A 17,265-nucleotide genomic window follows, 5' to 3' on the forward strand; every position below is an offset into this window, starting at 1 on the left:
AAGCGTTTTAAAACAAGGCATAATAAATACTATAACACTATAATATTTTACAAAAAATAAAAATTTCAAAATATTTGCAAAATGATAAAATATCAGTATTTTATATTAATAAACTATTTGACTGAAATTAATTATTTATAATTCTTCAACAACAACAAAAAAGAACAGGAATGGACAAGAGCACTGTTACTTGTTACTTATTATTGTTACTTATTACTTAACAGAATATATGCCAAAGATAAAGACATTTTATCCCAAAAAATCAAACCAGGCAAAGTAAAACGTAATTTGACCTGAATGATGACTCGAACTATGCAATTTATAACTTGAATTTAACAAAACGTTCTTGTCTTTTCAAACAGGCCACAGGAACAAAGCATTCATGACTAAAACAATTTCAGCCTAGTCTGTCCGTCACTTCGGCCGGGCACCTTCTCATAGCTCAACCTCGCCCTTTTCACCGGTGTCCCCACTGTCAAACAAACACAAGGCAATCTGGTAAACAAAAGGACACTTTAAAAAAAGAGAGTCAAAAACATAAAAGCCAGGTTTCCATCCAACTGTAGCACAAACTGGAATCAATTTGGAAGAAAATGTGTTTCCATCCACTCTTGTTATTAGGGGTGTTCAAAAAAATCGATTCACATTTGTATCGCGATTCAAGCTCTACCGATTCAAAATCGATTCATAGAATTCCAAAAATCGATTCATAGAATTCCAAAAATCGATTCATAGAATTCCAAAAATCGATTCATATTTTTTTTAAATTGTATGTCTACTGCAATCACATGGGGGAAGTAACTACATTTACATACTGTGAATCGAGAATCGTTTTTGAATCGAATCGTGAGCCTAAAAATCAATATTGAATCGTGACATTTTCTGAATCGTGCACCCCTACTGTTATGCAACATAGAGCAAAACGAGATGACGTCATTTAAAAAGAGAACTAGTTAAACCTCAAATGGTGGGAAACCACATGGACAGCGTGATGGAAATATGACATTTATGTTTGTTTCATGTATTGATTGTGAAAACGGTTGCAGTCACATTTTTATTAAGTCGGTTTCCATTGTCGCATTTTGCTTTTATTGAAAAACGTTGGATGGAAGCGCACCTATAGCGACTAGGACTCACCTGTTCCAACCAAACCTGCAGCCTCGCCCCTCCTCTTCCTCTCTTGTCCCATCCAGCATTTGGAGCCATAGTTGGTTGAAAAAGCCGTCGCCTCTCTACTATTTCTGAGACAGTTGAAGCTGCTTTGACTTTGACTCCACAGCGTGGCCTGTGTGGGAGGGCTCGGACCATAGGAAATGTGGGGGTTATCTGGACGCTGGGGGTCAGTGTAGACTGTAGAGTACGTGGACATCTGGCTGTTGACCGGCTGCTGCAGGACGGGGCTGTAACTGAACGCAGAGTCCAGCTTGAAAGGTCTGTCCAGGTGGACTGCAGGAGCGTCTGCGTTGAGGTTTGTCGTGGCCTTCTGTGCCCACTCACCGTTCACTCTTCCAACAACTCTCCCCACTGCCCCAGCTCTGCGTCTCCAGCCAGAAAACGCCACCTCCTCTCTGCCTCTGTCCTCCTCTTGCCATGGATCCCTGCTGGTCCAGCTCCTCTGCAGGTGAACATCTGGGCTGCTGAAGGAAGAACTCAGGTCGAGTCTGAAGTCTGTGTTGCCCTCCTGCGCCACCGAGTCTGGGTCGGGTTCACAGAAGCCGCGATCCGCTCCGAACAGGAAGCTGGTGTTGTGGTCACTACAGAATAGTTCCGGGTGGGGGTCGATGGGGGGTTCTGGCCGTGGATCAGGGTTCACGTGCTCGCGGTGAGCAGTGGTGGTCCAGGAGCTGTTTGGTGGACTGCTCTGTTGGTTTGTCTCAGTGATGAATGTCTGAGACTCTGGCTGCTCTGTGGTCAGTGGGTACAGGGAGGTGGTGTCACTGAACAGCTAAAACCAGATTGAGAAGAGGGGCTATTAAGGGCTAAAATGTCACTGAAAAGATAACAGCGTTTATCGATTTAATGTGAATTACATTTAATGTATAGTCTGTCCTGTAGAAATTAAGTTTATGGTAAAGGATAATGATTTCGATACACTAATAGGATACTAACTGGGAACTGCAGTAATGCATTATTATTCTCAGTTGAGCTGCAATGATTGGTCGATCAATTGGTTAGTTAGATTAAAAATGAGTTAAATAATTGGCTATTTTGATAATCTGTTAATCGTTTCAGTCATTTTTCAAGCAAAGATTGCAAACAATTGCTGATTCTAGCTCCTCAGATGTGAGAATTGGCTGCTTTTATTTGACATACAGTATATTCTAGTCAATAAGATATGGTATTCCAAAGTTGTGTTGGGTGTTTTTAACTACTTTGACATTGTATAGACTTAACGGTTACAGCCCTTATTCTTAGTGAAGTCACGAAAAAGATCACAAAGAAATAGATCACAAACACCGTTTGATGTTGAATGTAATAATTTAATCCAAAAATTGAAAAATAAAAATACTACGGCTGCCATGACTTTCACTCAAGTAGAGTGGATGTTTCAGGACTTAATTTGTTTTTATCCTATCCGGACAACCAAACAACACATTGTAAGTTAATGTGGTTCTTAGAGTACTCTCAGGCCAAAAGAAAATGTAAATGTCGCAATAAAGTAACAGAAATCTGGTCTGATAATCAGACTGACAGCATTCACGTAAACATTTTTTTTTAGAAATGTATTAATCCCATCAACCTTTTTGCTTTCAGCTCCCGCTGACATAAAATATATTATTACAGAGGCAAAAAAGCAACATACAGTATCCACGTAGTGTATTTTAGTGTAGTGGTATATGTCTGATCACCTTGAGAACTTTATGTGGCACCTCAGGGAGCAGCTCCATCAGCTGAGACAGAGAGGCCCCCAGGAGCCACTGGATGGATGGAGCTCTCTTCAGCATTAGCTGACTAACCAGAGGGTTAATACATGGGAACCGCAACAGACACTTTTCCTCCTGGAGGGAAAGAAAACAACAATAGTACCACACAAACTCAAGTTAGAAAAACTTCATGTGGGGGGAGGGTAAAAATGAAAGCCATGTAGTGTTAAGTTGCAAGGCATATTGGTTATTTGATATAAGACCGATAAATTATATGAATAAAAAGTTCAAGTTGTAGCCACAGAAAATCTTCAGGCATTTTACCCTGCAGGTACCCTGTATGAGTCGGGTTGAAGTAGTTAATGAAACCAAAGAAGACCCTTTACAACTAAATACAAGACCAGTCTATTAACGTTCTATGTAAGATGACCTCTGAGGGAATCACAGTCAGCCAGTCTCGGTCCAGGTAGTCCAGAGGGTCCTTCTTACTGGCCATCAGGCTGTGGAAGCAGATCTGGCTGATCCATTTGGCTATTTCAGTCACCTCAGACACAATCAGCACCTGACAAACACAGAAGAAGACCAAGTGGTTTATATTGTTATTTTGCCCACCATCTACACAAATTCAAATTCACATCTCATTTTATTTGTTGAGAGACCTAGTGGTTAGAGTGAGTCAAGTGTTGGTTTATATATATATAAAAATATATATATGTGTACCAGTAACTACATTTTAAAGATTAACTAAACCCCTGGGTTTATGCTCAAGGGCCTCTAACCTGGAAATTAAACAGTTGCCTTAGTGAAAAAGGTATCAACATCAACAGCGCTAGAAAAAGGGGCTAAGCCACGCCCACTCACCCCCCTGTGACCTCCAGTCCTAGAGTCTGGAGAAGTTGGTTTAGGAGCGGGGAGGGGGGGGGATCAGGCCCCCAGGAAGTACGCCGGGCTTTAAAGCTAATTGAACATAGTGGCCAAACAGTGGAATTGCAACTCCCGGCCCGTCACGTGATGCCCACTGGCCCTAAAGGACTTTTCCCCATAGACTTGGTATAGCCATTATTTAGAGCAATCAAATGCAACGTATCACCTCAGCATTATTCAGGGCATTCCTTAAGGATGGGGGCTGCTACTACTACCGCCAACCAAAGTTTTTCATGTTCCTCTCTGCAACATCTGATCCTCATTCATGTGATCCTCTGCCTACACATCCTATATTCGCCCTGATGTCGACAGCAAATCAAAGACCCCTGAAGCCCTAAATACCTGGTAAGTCATGCATATAACTAGTGGTGGTGGTCTCTCTTATGGTCACTGGATTACGGCTTTATTTATATTATCTATTGGGTCATGGCTGACCTAGCATTATTCACATCTTTCTAACAGGGTAAAATCATTCAGATCATAGATTTATTCTAACCAAATACTGCTCTCATGCATTGCATTTATTTTGTCATTAGTTCCTATCAGTATGACCTCATAATTGCATAATGGTTTATCGTGAAGTCATCATGGTCAACGTGACCTCACCATTGCATTGCAGTCAGCGTGGCCTCAATTATGACATCAGCTTTTAAATTTAGAATAAATATTAGTTGTTCCTCTGGCGTGCACTTCTACGTCTTATTTCCTGTCACTTAGAGATCAGTTGCTGCCCAGTAAAGTAGGTATAGCGTATGCGTACACATGCACATTTAATCACCAATTTCTCTTTTATTACCTCTTCTTTTGGGGGGATATTTCTGTCCACCCATGGCCTCTCTACCCCTTATACATTTAAGATAGAGATAGGGTCTAATAGCCAAAGACTCACATTTGAAAAATTGAGATGTATTTGACAGCAATGACATATACTGTAGTTGTAAAATCAAGAACAGTGGAGGGCAGAACAATGAATCGTGTTTGTGTTCTACCTTGATGTCTAGATCCTCAAACTTCATGCTGAAGAGCACCAGAGACGAATAAACCAACACCAAGTTGCTAAAAGCCTCGCTGGAAAATCTGCAATCACAAAAGAAAGACGGAAGCAGTGACGGTGAGTCTTTGTGTAGAAGATTTTGTTTGTATGTGTGTGTGCTGCATTTTACGTATGTATGTATGTATGCATGCATGTATGTATGTATGTATGTATGTATGTATGGACACAGACCCTCCTCCCTGGCTGTCTCTGCAGTGCAGGATGAGCCAACAGCAGTTGTACTGCAGAGAGAGAGCGGTAAGCCTCATCACTACTCCCTCACTGGCTCTCTCCTGACAAAGTTCATCCTCCTCCTACACACACACACACACACACACACACACACACACACACACACACACACACACACACACACACACACACACACACACACACACACACACACAGAGTTGCAGAAACTGAATAAGTATCAGCTATTGACCTTTTTCACAGCAGACATTTTGACTTGTCATAGAAATTGATAACCTTAACGATGGCTCAATTCCATCAAGTGTCCCAGTAAGCTATTTCAGTGAGTCAGCATGCCCAATACCAGGGCCTCTCTAAATGGAATGCAGCCATCATTAATGGTTTTGAATACACCGTGAAAAAGGTCTATTGTTGTCAATATGAAGATTTTGTTAAACATTTCCATGAAATACCCAAGGAGCTCACCAGAGGGAGATAAAAACAAGAAATTCAGCATCATAATGGATTGTGTTGTGGGTGTGTGCATGTGTGTCTTATACCCTTAAGAACTGAGTATTGTGCTTATTAAGTGATATTGTGAAGACCTGCTGCATGCCACTGGTCCATGAGTTTGCGTATGTATTGTACTGCATCTGTAATATGTGTGTCCCTGTACCATTTTTCTTCATGTGGACATAAATAAATGGTTAAAATGTGTGTGTGTGTGCGTGCGTGCGTGCGTGCGTGCGTGCGTGTGGGTTTTGACGGATGCAGCAGGTACTGTATCTCTGTTCATGGTACCTGAATGACGATAGCGGTGCTTTCATCCACTGTGATCACAGCGTAGTGATGGGTTCCTCCGAGCATCTGCAGGGACGGACAGTGGCTCCTCTCAAGCACAGTTATATTAAACCTGTAACATAACACACATGCAGATAACTTTCACCGTATGGTTTTAAATGATAGCTTATCATCACTGGCAAATACGGTAGAAACACTTAAAAGCCTGACTGTAGAAATTGTTGTGGGGAGATTTATTCTTAACATGTCCTCCGAAGAAATATTCTATCTGGAGGTGAGGTGGAGGTTACCTTAAGAGAGATACACTAGTATAACCAGCAAATCTGAAACAATTACTTGAATATGATCTCTAGAAAATGAATCAGCAACACTTGATAATTGTTTTAATACTTAAAACTTCAATGAATTAAAATTAAAAGTTTTAAAATGATTATTATTAATTTGGTAAATGATGTATTACCAATACCTCTCAAATTTGAGGATTTTAGGCTACAGCCACACTAAAACGGAGACATTTGGAAATGCTGCTGACGCCGTTTAAGTTTGAAAATGAGGTAGTGTTGTAGTCTGGACGGACGGAAACAGAGACCTTTGGAAAAAACTACGCAGACACCCATGTCAGTCAGTCTTATCGGTTAGGTAGGCTCGCATACCTTTCAGTAACCGTTCCACCTTGTTGTCGGTCTAAGCAAAAAAATCTTTGGTTTTACTTTTTTACTTAATGTGGACAGAGATCATATAAATAAACGCTTGCATGGACAGAGATTTATTTATTTTTATTTATTTTTTTGGCATTTTTGGCCTTTATTGGATAGGACAGTTAAGCCATGAAAGGGGGAGAGAGAGAGGGGAAATGACATGCAGCAAAGGGCCGCAGGTCGGAACCGAACCCACTGTATCGAGGACTGAGCCTCTGTATTTGGGTGCGCGCTCTACCAGGTGAGCAACCCAGGCGCCCAAGATGGAGATGGTTTTTGTTTCAAAACGAAAACATAACAGTGTGGATGTAGCCTTAGGTAGTGTCCTCATTTAGCATCATAGTTGCCTGAGGGTAGAAGCTCCTCCTGAGCCTCTCGGTGCTCAGTGTATTTACCTTCTTCACGACCGCAACAGGGAGAAAAGGCTGTTTACCCGGGTAGTTTGGATCTTTAATGATTCTCTTAGCCTTTTCCTTAACCACCGATAACTAGGTAGAAGTGGCTAAGGCGAAACAAACAAAACGTTTATAACTGTAAGAAGTGATTGAGAAACGCTTTAAATTGGTAATTGAATACAGTACAATGAAAATCTACAGATACTAACCAACCCAATTTTTCAGTGTCTGAAAGTTCTGTTAAATCTTGACTGATTTCCCCTTAACAGATAGAGCAGTAGATTATATGAAATGCTGATTATGATAAGTTTGATAAGTTTGTGGTTGCCATGGAGTCCTCTGATCTTAGTCAAAATATTTATGAACCATTTTATTTACTGTAAAATTACATTGATTCTTGGTAATATTGCCCTGTATTGGAAATGCAGGTATTTGTCATTCTTACCAGAGGGATAGGATTTAATTAGACTTGACTGAATGTCGAATGGCCTTGGGCAAGACACTCCATCTCCGCCATCGGTGTGTGAATGAAAGTCGCTTTGGATAAAAGCTAAATGTAATGTAATTTAAAAAGTAAAGTAAATGAATGAGAACATTTACCCTGACTCGAGTGTCTGTAGCAGCAGTGGACAGTTAAGAAGCCCCTCTGTCACTGACAACACATATGGCACATTGTCCTCCAGGCACCACGAGGCTTTTCCCTTTTCTTTTGGGAAAAAAATAAATATAATTACATATCACTGTACAATAGTGTCAGTAATATGTATGTGGTGGCAGCTGACCAGTGTCGGAGAGGATTGTGTTGAAGGCGAGGTGACTGATGCTCCTCTCTCTGCACACGGTCGCCCATGGCGACTGGCCTGGATGGTCGTACTCCACCACCAGAGAGAAACAGCTCCAGGGGAAGTCGGGCCCTACGTGCTGCTCATACACCACCACGCACACACTGTCGTACATGCTGGTGGAACAGGATGGGAGTGAGCAAACATTTGTTCAGCTTTGTTCAACATAACATAGCAGCTTGAACTATGTCCTTCAACACAGTAAAACAACTGCCACTTTCTCCATTTTACACACCAAAGCACTCTGGTTACTTACTCATACAGTATGATGATACGAGGAATGATTTTTACTTAAAGGTGCTGTAGGTAGGATTGCCAAGATCCAGGACTTAGCCAAAAAATTTGAACATCGACAACTTCTCAATCCCTTCCCCCTTTCCGCTAAAGCCCAAAAAGGTCTCCTAAGCCCCTCCCTGCACAAGGGAGAATGAATGCGTGTGCATGAGCAGTGATTGACACGCAGTTAGACACCCCCCCTGGCCCTGATTGGTGCATCTGAACAGGGAGCTGTGGATTTTTGCAAATTGCACTATAGGTTGTAGGTGGTGGCAGAGGAGCCAGATTTTTTTTTGTTGAAATGACCAGCTTCATGTAGTTCTACTCGAACGGGTCAGTTTCAGCAAATATGACAGAAAGTTAGTTTTATAAGTCTTACCTACTGCACCTTTAATGTTCATAAAACTCACTAAATTACTTTTTTTTTTTTTTTTTTGCTGTATATATTTTAACCCACCACACATTTTTAATGTGATTTATGCATTTATAAACAACTATGCATTTTTACCTGCTGACCACACTGGCACCGTTCAGTTTTTTCTTGTCCTCCTCAGGACAAACTGCAGTTACAGCAGCACCTGGGACGACGACAAGCAAACATACTTACATTTACTTACATCTACAGTAGTGTATTAGTGGTGCTGCTGTTGTAGCTGATAAGAGATGAAGGGTGGCTCACCAGTGGCGTGGCTCAAACTGCTGACGATTGAAGATCTGATCTCGTCAGAGTCGACTGATATTATGACAAGAATCTGCAAAAAGAAAAATCAACCAAGATCATAGCAAGTGTTTCACAAATTAACACTGAAACAGGACGGATATGCTGGTCAAACTGACTTTCTCCACAGTGTTCGGTCCTGTCCTGCCGCGCAGCCATGCAGCCAGCAGCTGCTGCAGCTCCAGCAGTTTGAGGTTGCACTCCTGGTTCTTGTGACTGAGGTAGAGGACGATCTGCAGCCTCTTCACCAGCTGCTCCAGACTCCGCTCAGCACACACCTCAGCTGCCTTGGTCAGGTACTCTTTAGTGCATAAGAAGAAGACCATAAAGTGACTGATGTGGTCTTATTTGATCAGTGTTAAAAATAGTTGGAAAACTGGACTGGACCAGGATGTGACCAGTGCAGAAATTAAATCTAAATCAAAACATAATGACAGTTGTTTGTTTTTGTTGTCAGCATTGTCAAGTCAATCAAATCTAATAAAACCAGACCCACGCTGTCCTGTTGAAGCAAAGTTTAAGTGTTTAACTCTTATAACTAAGGATGTTTTTTTTCTGTATTTAGTAGTAAACATTCATATCTTAGCTACAGAAATGGTTAAGATTTGAAACCAAGATTGAAGGGGGTTTAGAGTCAGTTTATACTGACCCAATGCAGTACTGAGGTCGCACTTCAGCAGCAGCTCCTTGAATGTCACCAGCATGTGAATCAGAGCTGCCTGGTCGAAAAGCACTTCCTGATCTGTATGCAACACAAGGCCAGCAGGGGGTTTGATATCTTTTCTAACCGATTTACTGAATTAATGTCTCTGTACTACATACAGTTGCAAGCCAAATACAAGGTTTTACAAATGTGTTTCTGGAATATGGAATGATACTTTGTACCTCTGACCAGCTCTGTCTTCTGTGTCCTGCAGAGCGCCTTCTCCTGCTGTTTGAGAAGGAAGTGTGTTTGGTCCGGGGCCAGGCAGCTGAAGTCTCCCAATACTGGGAAGTTGAGGCCCAGCTGTCGAGCAGAGTCCAAACAAGGCTGAGCGAAGGCCTGCAGCTCACAGTGGGCACGCTGCTGGCTCTCTGTAAGGGAGCGAGAGCACAAGGGGTTGGAATAACAAACTACAAACGCATCACATCGTATCCATGCTTCCTCCAACAAGGACAATTTCAGAAATGTTTTGCTATATTTAACGGAAGGTGGCGTGAAAGTGTTGTACCGGTAGCTTGGACTTGGACTACTCTGCTGTCCTGTCTGTCCTGAGGGATGGACTGAGGGACAGGATGACTGATGAGGTGACCCATTGACTGAAAGGCGGCTTTCTGCTCTCTGGTGGCAATTCCTGAGACAGCACCACTAATGTACATCGGCCTCTGATCTGATCTTTGCATCTGCTCTGGAGGGAGCTGATGATGCTCGGATGGTGGTGTTTGCTGGTGCTCGTTTGGTGCTGATAAAAAGAGGACGAGAAATAATAAAAATGATAATTACAGTTACTACTTGGATAGTTTTATATGCATAAAACTCTGGTGACGCAATCTTGATATGACCACAAGATGGAGCCAAAGTTTAAAAACTAAATTAAATCCTACATAAAGTCTAACTTCAATAATGGTAATTTTAATATCGATATGTCCAGGTAAGGTTTCTGATGATTCTTGATGATTATTATATTAATATTACTACCTACCTACCACTGGCCTATAATTCGTATTCATTGTGACATGCATACATACAAAAAGCATCTAGTTATCAGGAGAAAAGATTATAAAAGTACGGCTGCAAGAACATAAAGGAGGCAATGAAAATCATCTTCAGACTTTATAATAGGAACAATTAATGAATGCATTATCTATTTAGTCATTTAAACCGAATTAACATCACAGCATACCTGGAGTTGAGCTCTGAGGTGTTGTAGTAACCCGAGCCATCTGCTGAGATCTCAGGATCATGAAGGTGGAAAGCGGGTCCAGTTCCTTCTCCGATGGCCGTCTCGTAACCAGCGGACCTCTGTGATCGTCTCTGGAGGACACGACGCTCCGCTCTGTCCTACAGTCGTCTCTACTCGTGTCAACGTCGTTCTTATGAGCAGGGAACCTGGCTGCAACTTCTAAAAAACTCTCGTCTGAAACTTTGTCTCTGGTGTTTGTGACAGCAGCAGGTTTTGAAAATATAAAGATGGCAGGTTTTACTTCCTTATTGTTTGTGTTGACAGGGTGCATCAGGAAGGCGCTCTGAGACATATCAGCAACTGTTTCTTTTTGAAGAAAGGTGTCGTCCGCAGTAGCTGCAGCAGGAGAAGCAGCCATTTCACATTTCTTCAGTTGAGGTAACGGAGTTCTGTTTGCGGGATTCATCAGGATGGATCTGACTGTGACTGAGACCAAAGGAGATGAGATGATCCGTCAAATCTGCTTTAACTATCTGAACCTTTAAGTCCTCAATCAAACAATCAACTAATTGTTGAGTCTCTAATGTCAGAATATAGTGCAAAGTGTCCTAATTGACCAAAGCCATATTATTGACATATTAAAGTTGTTTGGTTTTGTATGACCATCAGTCCAAAACCCAAATGTATTTAGTTTACTGTTCCAGAAAACTAAAACCCAGACAAATATTCACATTTGTGAAGCTGTAATTTGTATGTATTTGACCAGTTTACTTAAAGGAATTACCTAAACAATGAATCAATTATCAAATTTGTCAATGAATGCTTTTATCCATCGACTTAGTAATCAATCAACTAACTGTTTTAGCTCAACTTACTATAATAACAAATATACGTACATAGAATTCAGCCTCTAATAAATTACCACATTCACTTCTATGTTCTGTCATGGAACACATTCCATAAAAAAAAATTAAAAAAACAGACTACTCACTCTCCACATGTTCAGGTGACAGTTTTTTGAAGTCTTCCATCTTTTCCTCCTCGGTGGAGGGAAGGTCGGACCTCATGCTCTCTGTGAACTCACTGCTGCTGCACAAGTACACCTGGGGGGCTCCCGTCTCCATCTCTGACTGCAGTTTGTCACCGACACTGACACCGCTTTGTTTCTCCGATTGTATGACCTTCCAGGCTTCAGACAGCGGCTGGAAGTCGACAGCTGGTTCATATATTTGAGGCTCTGTGAGAAAATGCAGCAGATTAGATTTGTAATAACATCTTATATAGAGTTATTTATAGTGTAGGTCTCTTAAACTGCCAGGGTACAATTTCCAGTGAAATGTTATCCCATCAGCTCCTTAAACCAAACCATACCTTGTTAACTTTGCCGCACTCTCGCCTTATAATTTTGACTTTAATGGTTCTTGTATGGTTAAAATTAGTTTTTCTATTAATAATTTTATTTTATATACAGAACTTCTAATTATTCATTTTATGTATTTGTTTGCTGCAACACCTAAATAATAACTGAATGTAGTGATTTGAGATTGATGTTCATTAAAATATTATCACCTTAGTACTTGGTATCAGGTGGAAAATGTTATTTAACCACAAATCCAAACCTTTACCTGCCAACAGAAAGCCCACCACAAAGGTTGGATGCTTCTCCGCCTTCCAAAGGGCCGTCTCCATCTCGTCCTGAGCTCTCGCCGACACCAAAGATCTACATGACAATCATTAATGTCACAAGAGCTTCTCTACGCAATATTAACACTTACATTACCACAAAAGGACTTCACTCTGTCAGTCACATCTGCTCCTAATGCTGTACCAAATAATGTTTGATCCTCTGCATGTCTTAAAGGTGGATTTTTAAAGATTAGTTTTTTTAGGCTTTTCTGCCTTTATTTAATAGGACAGCTAGGTGAGAGAGACGCGGAAGACATGCAGGATATGGTCACAGGTCAGATTCAAACCCTGGACCTCTGCGTCGAGGCATAAACCTCTCAGTATATGTGCGCCTGCTCTACCCACTGAGCCAACTTTGCCACAAGTGAATTTGACCTTTAAATTTAATGTGGTGAGCAATGTCAGAGCAACTTATTTTTTAATTGTATGTTCAGTAACTAAAATATGTGAAAATAAGGTAAAACCCCATCAGGATAAATGCTGTATCGTCACTCACCGTCTGCTGAGCGCGGACAACTCTTCCTCTTGGAGTTGACATGTGGACAGACAGATTTGTGTTTGACCCTTCTTGGGACTCAGGGTCAAAATCACCTCCAGCTCCAGTTCAGTCGGAAGCATTGCGCGGCCTTCGAGGAAAATTAGATTTGAGCACAGGACGTAAAACTTTCTATTATGCTAGTTTTCTACATTACCATACCACTACTTTTTGCACTACTCTCATTCCAACTATAACCAAACGTTTCTATTTATCAGTAACAAACACATGTAGAAGCATTGAAAATGTTGTAATTGGTCAATGTGGAACAAGTTTTAGATACTTTCCTGAGTAAATTAGTAGTGCATAATGTCATGGAAACATATACGTTTTTTTTTTTTAATGTAAAAAGTAACTGGGAACTCCTAAGTGTTAAATAAATGCAATGGAGAAAAAAGTACAGTATTTCCCTCTGAAATGTATTAGAAGTACTGTATAAAGTAGCATAAAATGAAAATACTATAGTACTTAAGTACAGTACTTGAGTAAATGCACTTACTACTCCATTACATTTCAGAGGCAAATATTGTACTTCTTCTCCTCTACATTTATTTAACAGTACTAATTACTTTTAGGATTTTACTTACAAAACATAATTTATACCTCATTAATGAAGATCTAATAATATAACACTGACAGGGACCATTCTGCCTAATGAGTGATGATTACTTTTGAGTATTTTAATAGTGTGGTTTTGCTACTTTGATCATTTGAATACTTTTCCCACCACTGTATTCAAAATCAAGTGGTAATATTTAGTAAACAAGCCGCTGTAAAAAAAAAAGTATTTCTGTCCAAACATGATCAACTAAGAAGTTACTCTTTGTGTTTTCTATCTGTAACGGTTACCTGCCAGCTCCATCAGAGCTTCTTCCATCTTGCATTTCCTGCCGAGCTCCTCTGGTATTTCATACCGAGAAATATCCACCGATACTGACGCATCTGCAAGGGAAGCTGAGAGAAATGTGACTGCAGTATATCAGTTTACTTTGCTTTGTTACTGTGCATTTTTATTTATCTTATTTCACTTTATGTAGTGTTATTTACCTTTATAAAGCATATCCAGGTCTGGAAGCTGATCATCCAGCGGTTCAGGAGCAAAATCCATTTTACTGCAAATGCTTGAAAAGGCGGTGCAGGTTTCTTGGCTCAGATCCAGTGTGTCAACTACAACCGGCAGCAGCAGAGACTACACGGGAAAAATATTCATTTTTAATCACTTTCATACATAAGAAGCGAATCATTTGGCATTTTCCTTTTTAGTTACCTCTTCGTTCATCAGTGACTCTTTACCAAACTCCTCGTGAATGTTTGCACACGTCTGAATGTCACTGGCGTACACATCAGGAGGTTTTTCATAAGACGCATTGTGCCTGAAAAGCAGTGGTGGAAAGTAACTAAGTACATTTACTCAAATAAAGTTTTGAGGTAGTTGCACTTTGTATTTCACATTTTCTGCTACTTAATACATGTACTCCATTACATTTCATAGGCAAATATTGTACTTTTTACTCTACTACATTTTTTTGATAACTTAAGTTTAAAGTTACTTTGTAGATTTAGATTAATATTACAAAATATAACCAACAAATTAATTATAATGTATTAATATTAAGATAAGATTAGACTTTATTGATCCCCAGGAGTTAATTCACAAGCTGTCGGGTAGTATATAAAGTAACTAAAATTAGTCTCACTTTTACCGGCTGCAACAGTGAAGTGAGGAACAACAAACTCTTCTCTGCCATTACGCATAAAGACTACTTTTACCTTTGGTATTAAGTGTATTTTGATGCTAATACTTTTGTATTTTTGAAGGATGAACATGACACACCTGAATATGGTATCCTCAGAGATAGCATCTCCTGTCGAGCTCTGCAGAGGGTCGGCCACAGGAAGCATCCTCAGCCTGGACAGTTTGGCTTTCAGCGTGGGCAAATGTCTCTTAAAGTGTGTCAGGTAATCGACAACCATGAGCTCTTCTGGCAGAAGGAGATCTTTGACGGACGTAAAAAATATTTTCAGTGAGAAAGACAACCAATGAAAACAGCCAATTCACTGTATGAGGGAATACTGAAATAAAAATAACTGACAGATGTTGAAATAACTACCTTTCTTGTCATTTCCATGTTTCATCTGGTCAGTTGTCCACTTGAAAAATGACTCCTGACATGGATCGTTGACCTGTGACTCTTTTAAAAGGCAAACATACTCATCCTGGTCAAGATCCATCAGTGAGTCAGGATTAGAGCTGGGTATCATCTCCACATCCCCTTCCACCTCACTCAGAGCCACTTTAAATCTGGAATATAAAAAGTGAAATTACGACTCCAACAATAAAAGATAATGAGAGTAAAATGATGTACAGGGAGACAGTTCTGAACCTTTCTGGTGAATTATCTGGTTGCTTTTTTGCTCCTAGGTCATCGAGCACAGAACCACTGACAAAGAGTTTGCAGGTTGAGATCACCTTTCCTATAACAAGTGGAAAAAAACATTTGTGTTGGTCTCATTTAGGGTAGTTTGACACAAATCATATACAAGTATTCATGTACCACATTTTCTACTCTGTTTCAGTTATACAGTTTGTTCAGTTAGACTGGAATAAATTTAGTTAACGTGAAAAAACATTTCAGCCTTACAGTAGGTCTTTACAGTACGCTCAGACAGTTATGTCCTGGGTTTACTGCTTAATAAAAACCTAACAGATGGTGCTTGTATATGCAAAAATCTGAGCAGGAAGAATTATTAGGAGAGTGCAAATGATGAGTTTTACTTTTAATCAAATAGATTAGTTAAAGAAAGTGATGAATTTGTTTCACCGAACTGTGATGTCCCCTTTAACAGTCACAGAATACAAACTTAAATAATATTATGGCATTAATACCAAAATCACACACTGTATATCTTAAAATGGGAGTTACAAGTTTATATAATTTTCTCACAAATGATGTAGTTTGTAGAAAATATACACTGGGCTACAGTGCCTTGGGCTATATATTGTGTTGAAATTAAAGGTAAAAACCCTTTACATGACACATAAAACGTAAAAAATAAAGTCAACATAGTGGTTATAAGACATGAGTTAGGCCACTTGTATACCTCTGATCCACGGTGTCCTGTACGTGACTTCAGGCAGCTTTCCACTGTGCGGGTACAGGTCGCTGGTACCAGTACAGTAAGGTGATGGCAGAGCCAGTAGGTTCATCATCACTTTCAGACTGGTGGTGGTCTGAAATAAAAGACAGGAGAGGGATGCAGGACAACATAGCTTTGAGGTTTAATGATAATATCCGGAGGTAAAAATAACAAGACAAAAACTCACCTCAAAGACATAGTCAAGAGCTTTAAAACTGTTAGCAGAGAAGGTTTGAGTAGGAAAAGAAGTGTCAGTTTCAGACCTGTAAAAATCATGAAAACAGTAACGTTAATTTAAACTAAATTAAACATATTTTCAGGAAAACATTCATTTTATAATCACCACTATCTTAACGAAAACCTAAAACAGATCACCCCAAACAGGTAACATTAACTAAATTTCTAAAAATTAGCGTGTCTACTATCACAAAATAAATCGTATAATACTGTACCGCAACTTTAGCAGTGTTAGCTTCGGTTATGTTAGCTAGCTAGCTAAAGTTAGTTTAGCGATATCTTCCAAGTAACGTTAACGCGTAAGCTAGGAGACTTTTAACTTGTTTTCTACGTCCTTCAACTAAAATATTTGATAGAATTAAAACGTCAACAGCCAAATTCCAAAAAAAACGTGATTAACCAGAATGTGTTGGTTAGCATCAAACTTACATAATGACAATAACGGCTTTATTTTAAGTGTCAATGATCTTTGAAGATGAACTAGCTACAGACGTGGTCTTTAACCGTCACGCATGCGCTGTGGGGCGTTTTGTTTTATTAGCTGAAGCATCTCAGTTTGTTTTGGACTTTTCTTTAGTAAAAACCTTAGAAAATTAAAAAGATAATAAATAATAAAATGGAATACGTTTAGTAAATAAACCACTTGAAGATATAATGAGTATTATATTGTATTCATAAAAACAAGACAGCAGTAGGTAGAAAATCTACTCTATAAAAAAACTATTAATAAATAATTTTTCCAAACGTTCTTATTATAGTTCCTTATTCTATCCTCCTGAGACCCAGCCCATTGACTTATGTCCACTGTAGTGGACATTTGAGTTTCATTTCTCTCCTTGGAATCTTTTGTGCAAGTCTCTTAATTCCTGCTGTACTGTACAGAGGACATTTTGGGCTTTTCAGTGATGTGTTATTTGATTGGCTGGGAGGCTGGGAACTGCCTCTATCTTTCAATCCAAAATGGACAGCATAGGAACAAGCACATTTTATGGAAAGATAAGAGATGAGTCAAATATTGTTTGTCTATGGTTTTGTTACTATGATAA

General features: G+C 39.8%; 1 protein-coding gene across 1 annotated transcript; it reads right to left on the reverse strand.

Annotated features, from left to right (window-relative positions):
* Positions 1-132: 132 nt before the first annotated feature.
* LOC120560038 (protein shortage in chiasmata 1 ortholog) lies at positions 133-16,723 on the reverse strand. Its single transcript, XM_039802146.1, has 28 exons — positions 16,649-16,723; positions 16,170-16,245; positions 15,947-16,076; positions 15,229-15,319; positions 14,956-15,146; positions 14,679-14,841; positions 14,112-14,217; positions 13,892-14,033; positions 13,694-13,798; positions 12,806-12,935; positions 12,249-12,343; positions 11,615-11,860; positions 10,624-11,109; positions 9,952-10,182; positions 9,626-9,814; positions 9,390-9,482; positions 8,860-9,041; positions 8,702-8,774; positions 8,531-8,600; positions 7,687-7,862; positions 7,505-7,610; positions 5,812-5,923; positions 5,014-5,135; positions 4,778-4,865; positions 3,295-3,426; positions 2,850-2,999; positions 1,138-1,945; positions 133-472 (listed from the first exon to the last, which is right to left on the reverse strand). Coding segments are annotated over exons 1-28 (4,581 nt in total). The 5' UTR covers positions 16,651-16,723; the 3' UTR covers positions 133-386.
* Positions 16,724-17,265: the final 542 nt, after the last annotated feature.

Source organism: Perca fluviatilis, chromosome 6 (genome assembly GCF_010015445.1).
Source record: "Perca fluviatilis chromosome 6, GENO_Pfluv_1.0, whole genome shotgun sequence".
NCBI classification, from domain to species: Eukaryota; Metazoa; Chordata; class Actinopteri; order Perciformes; family Percidae; genus Perca; species Perca fluviatilis.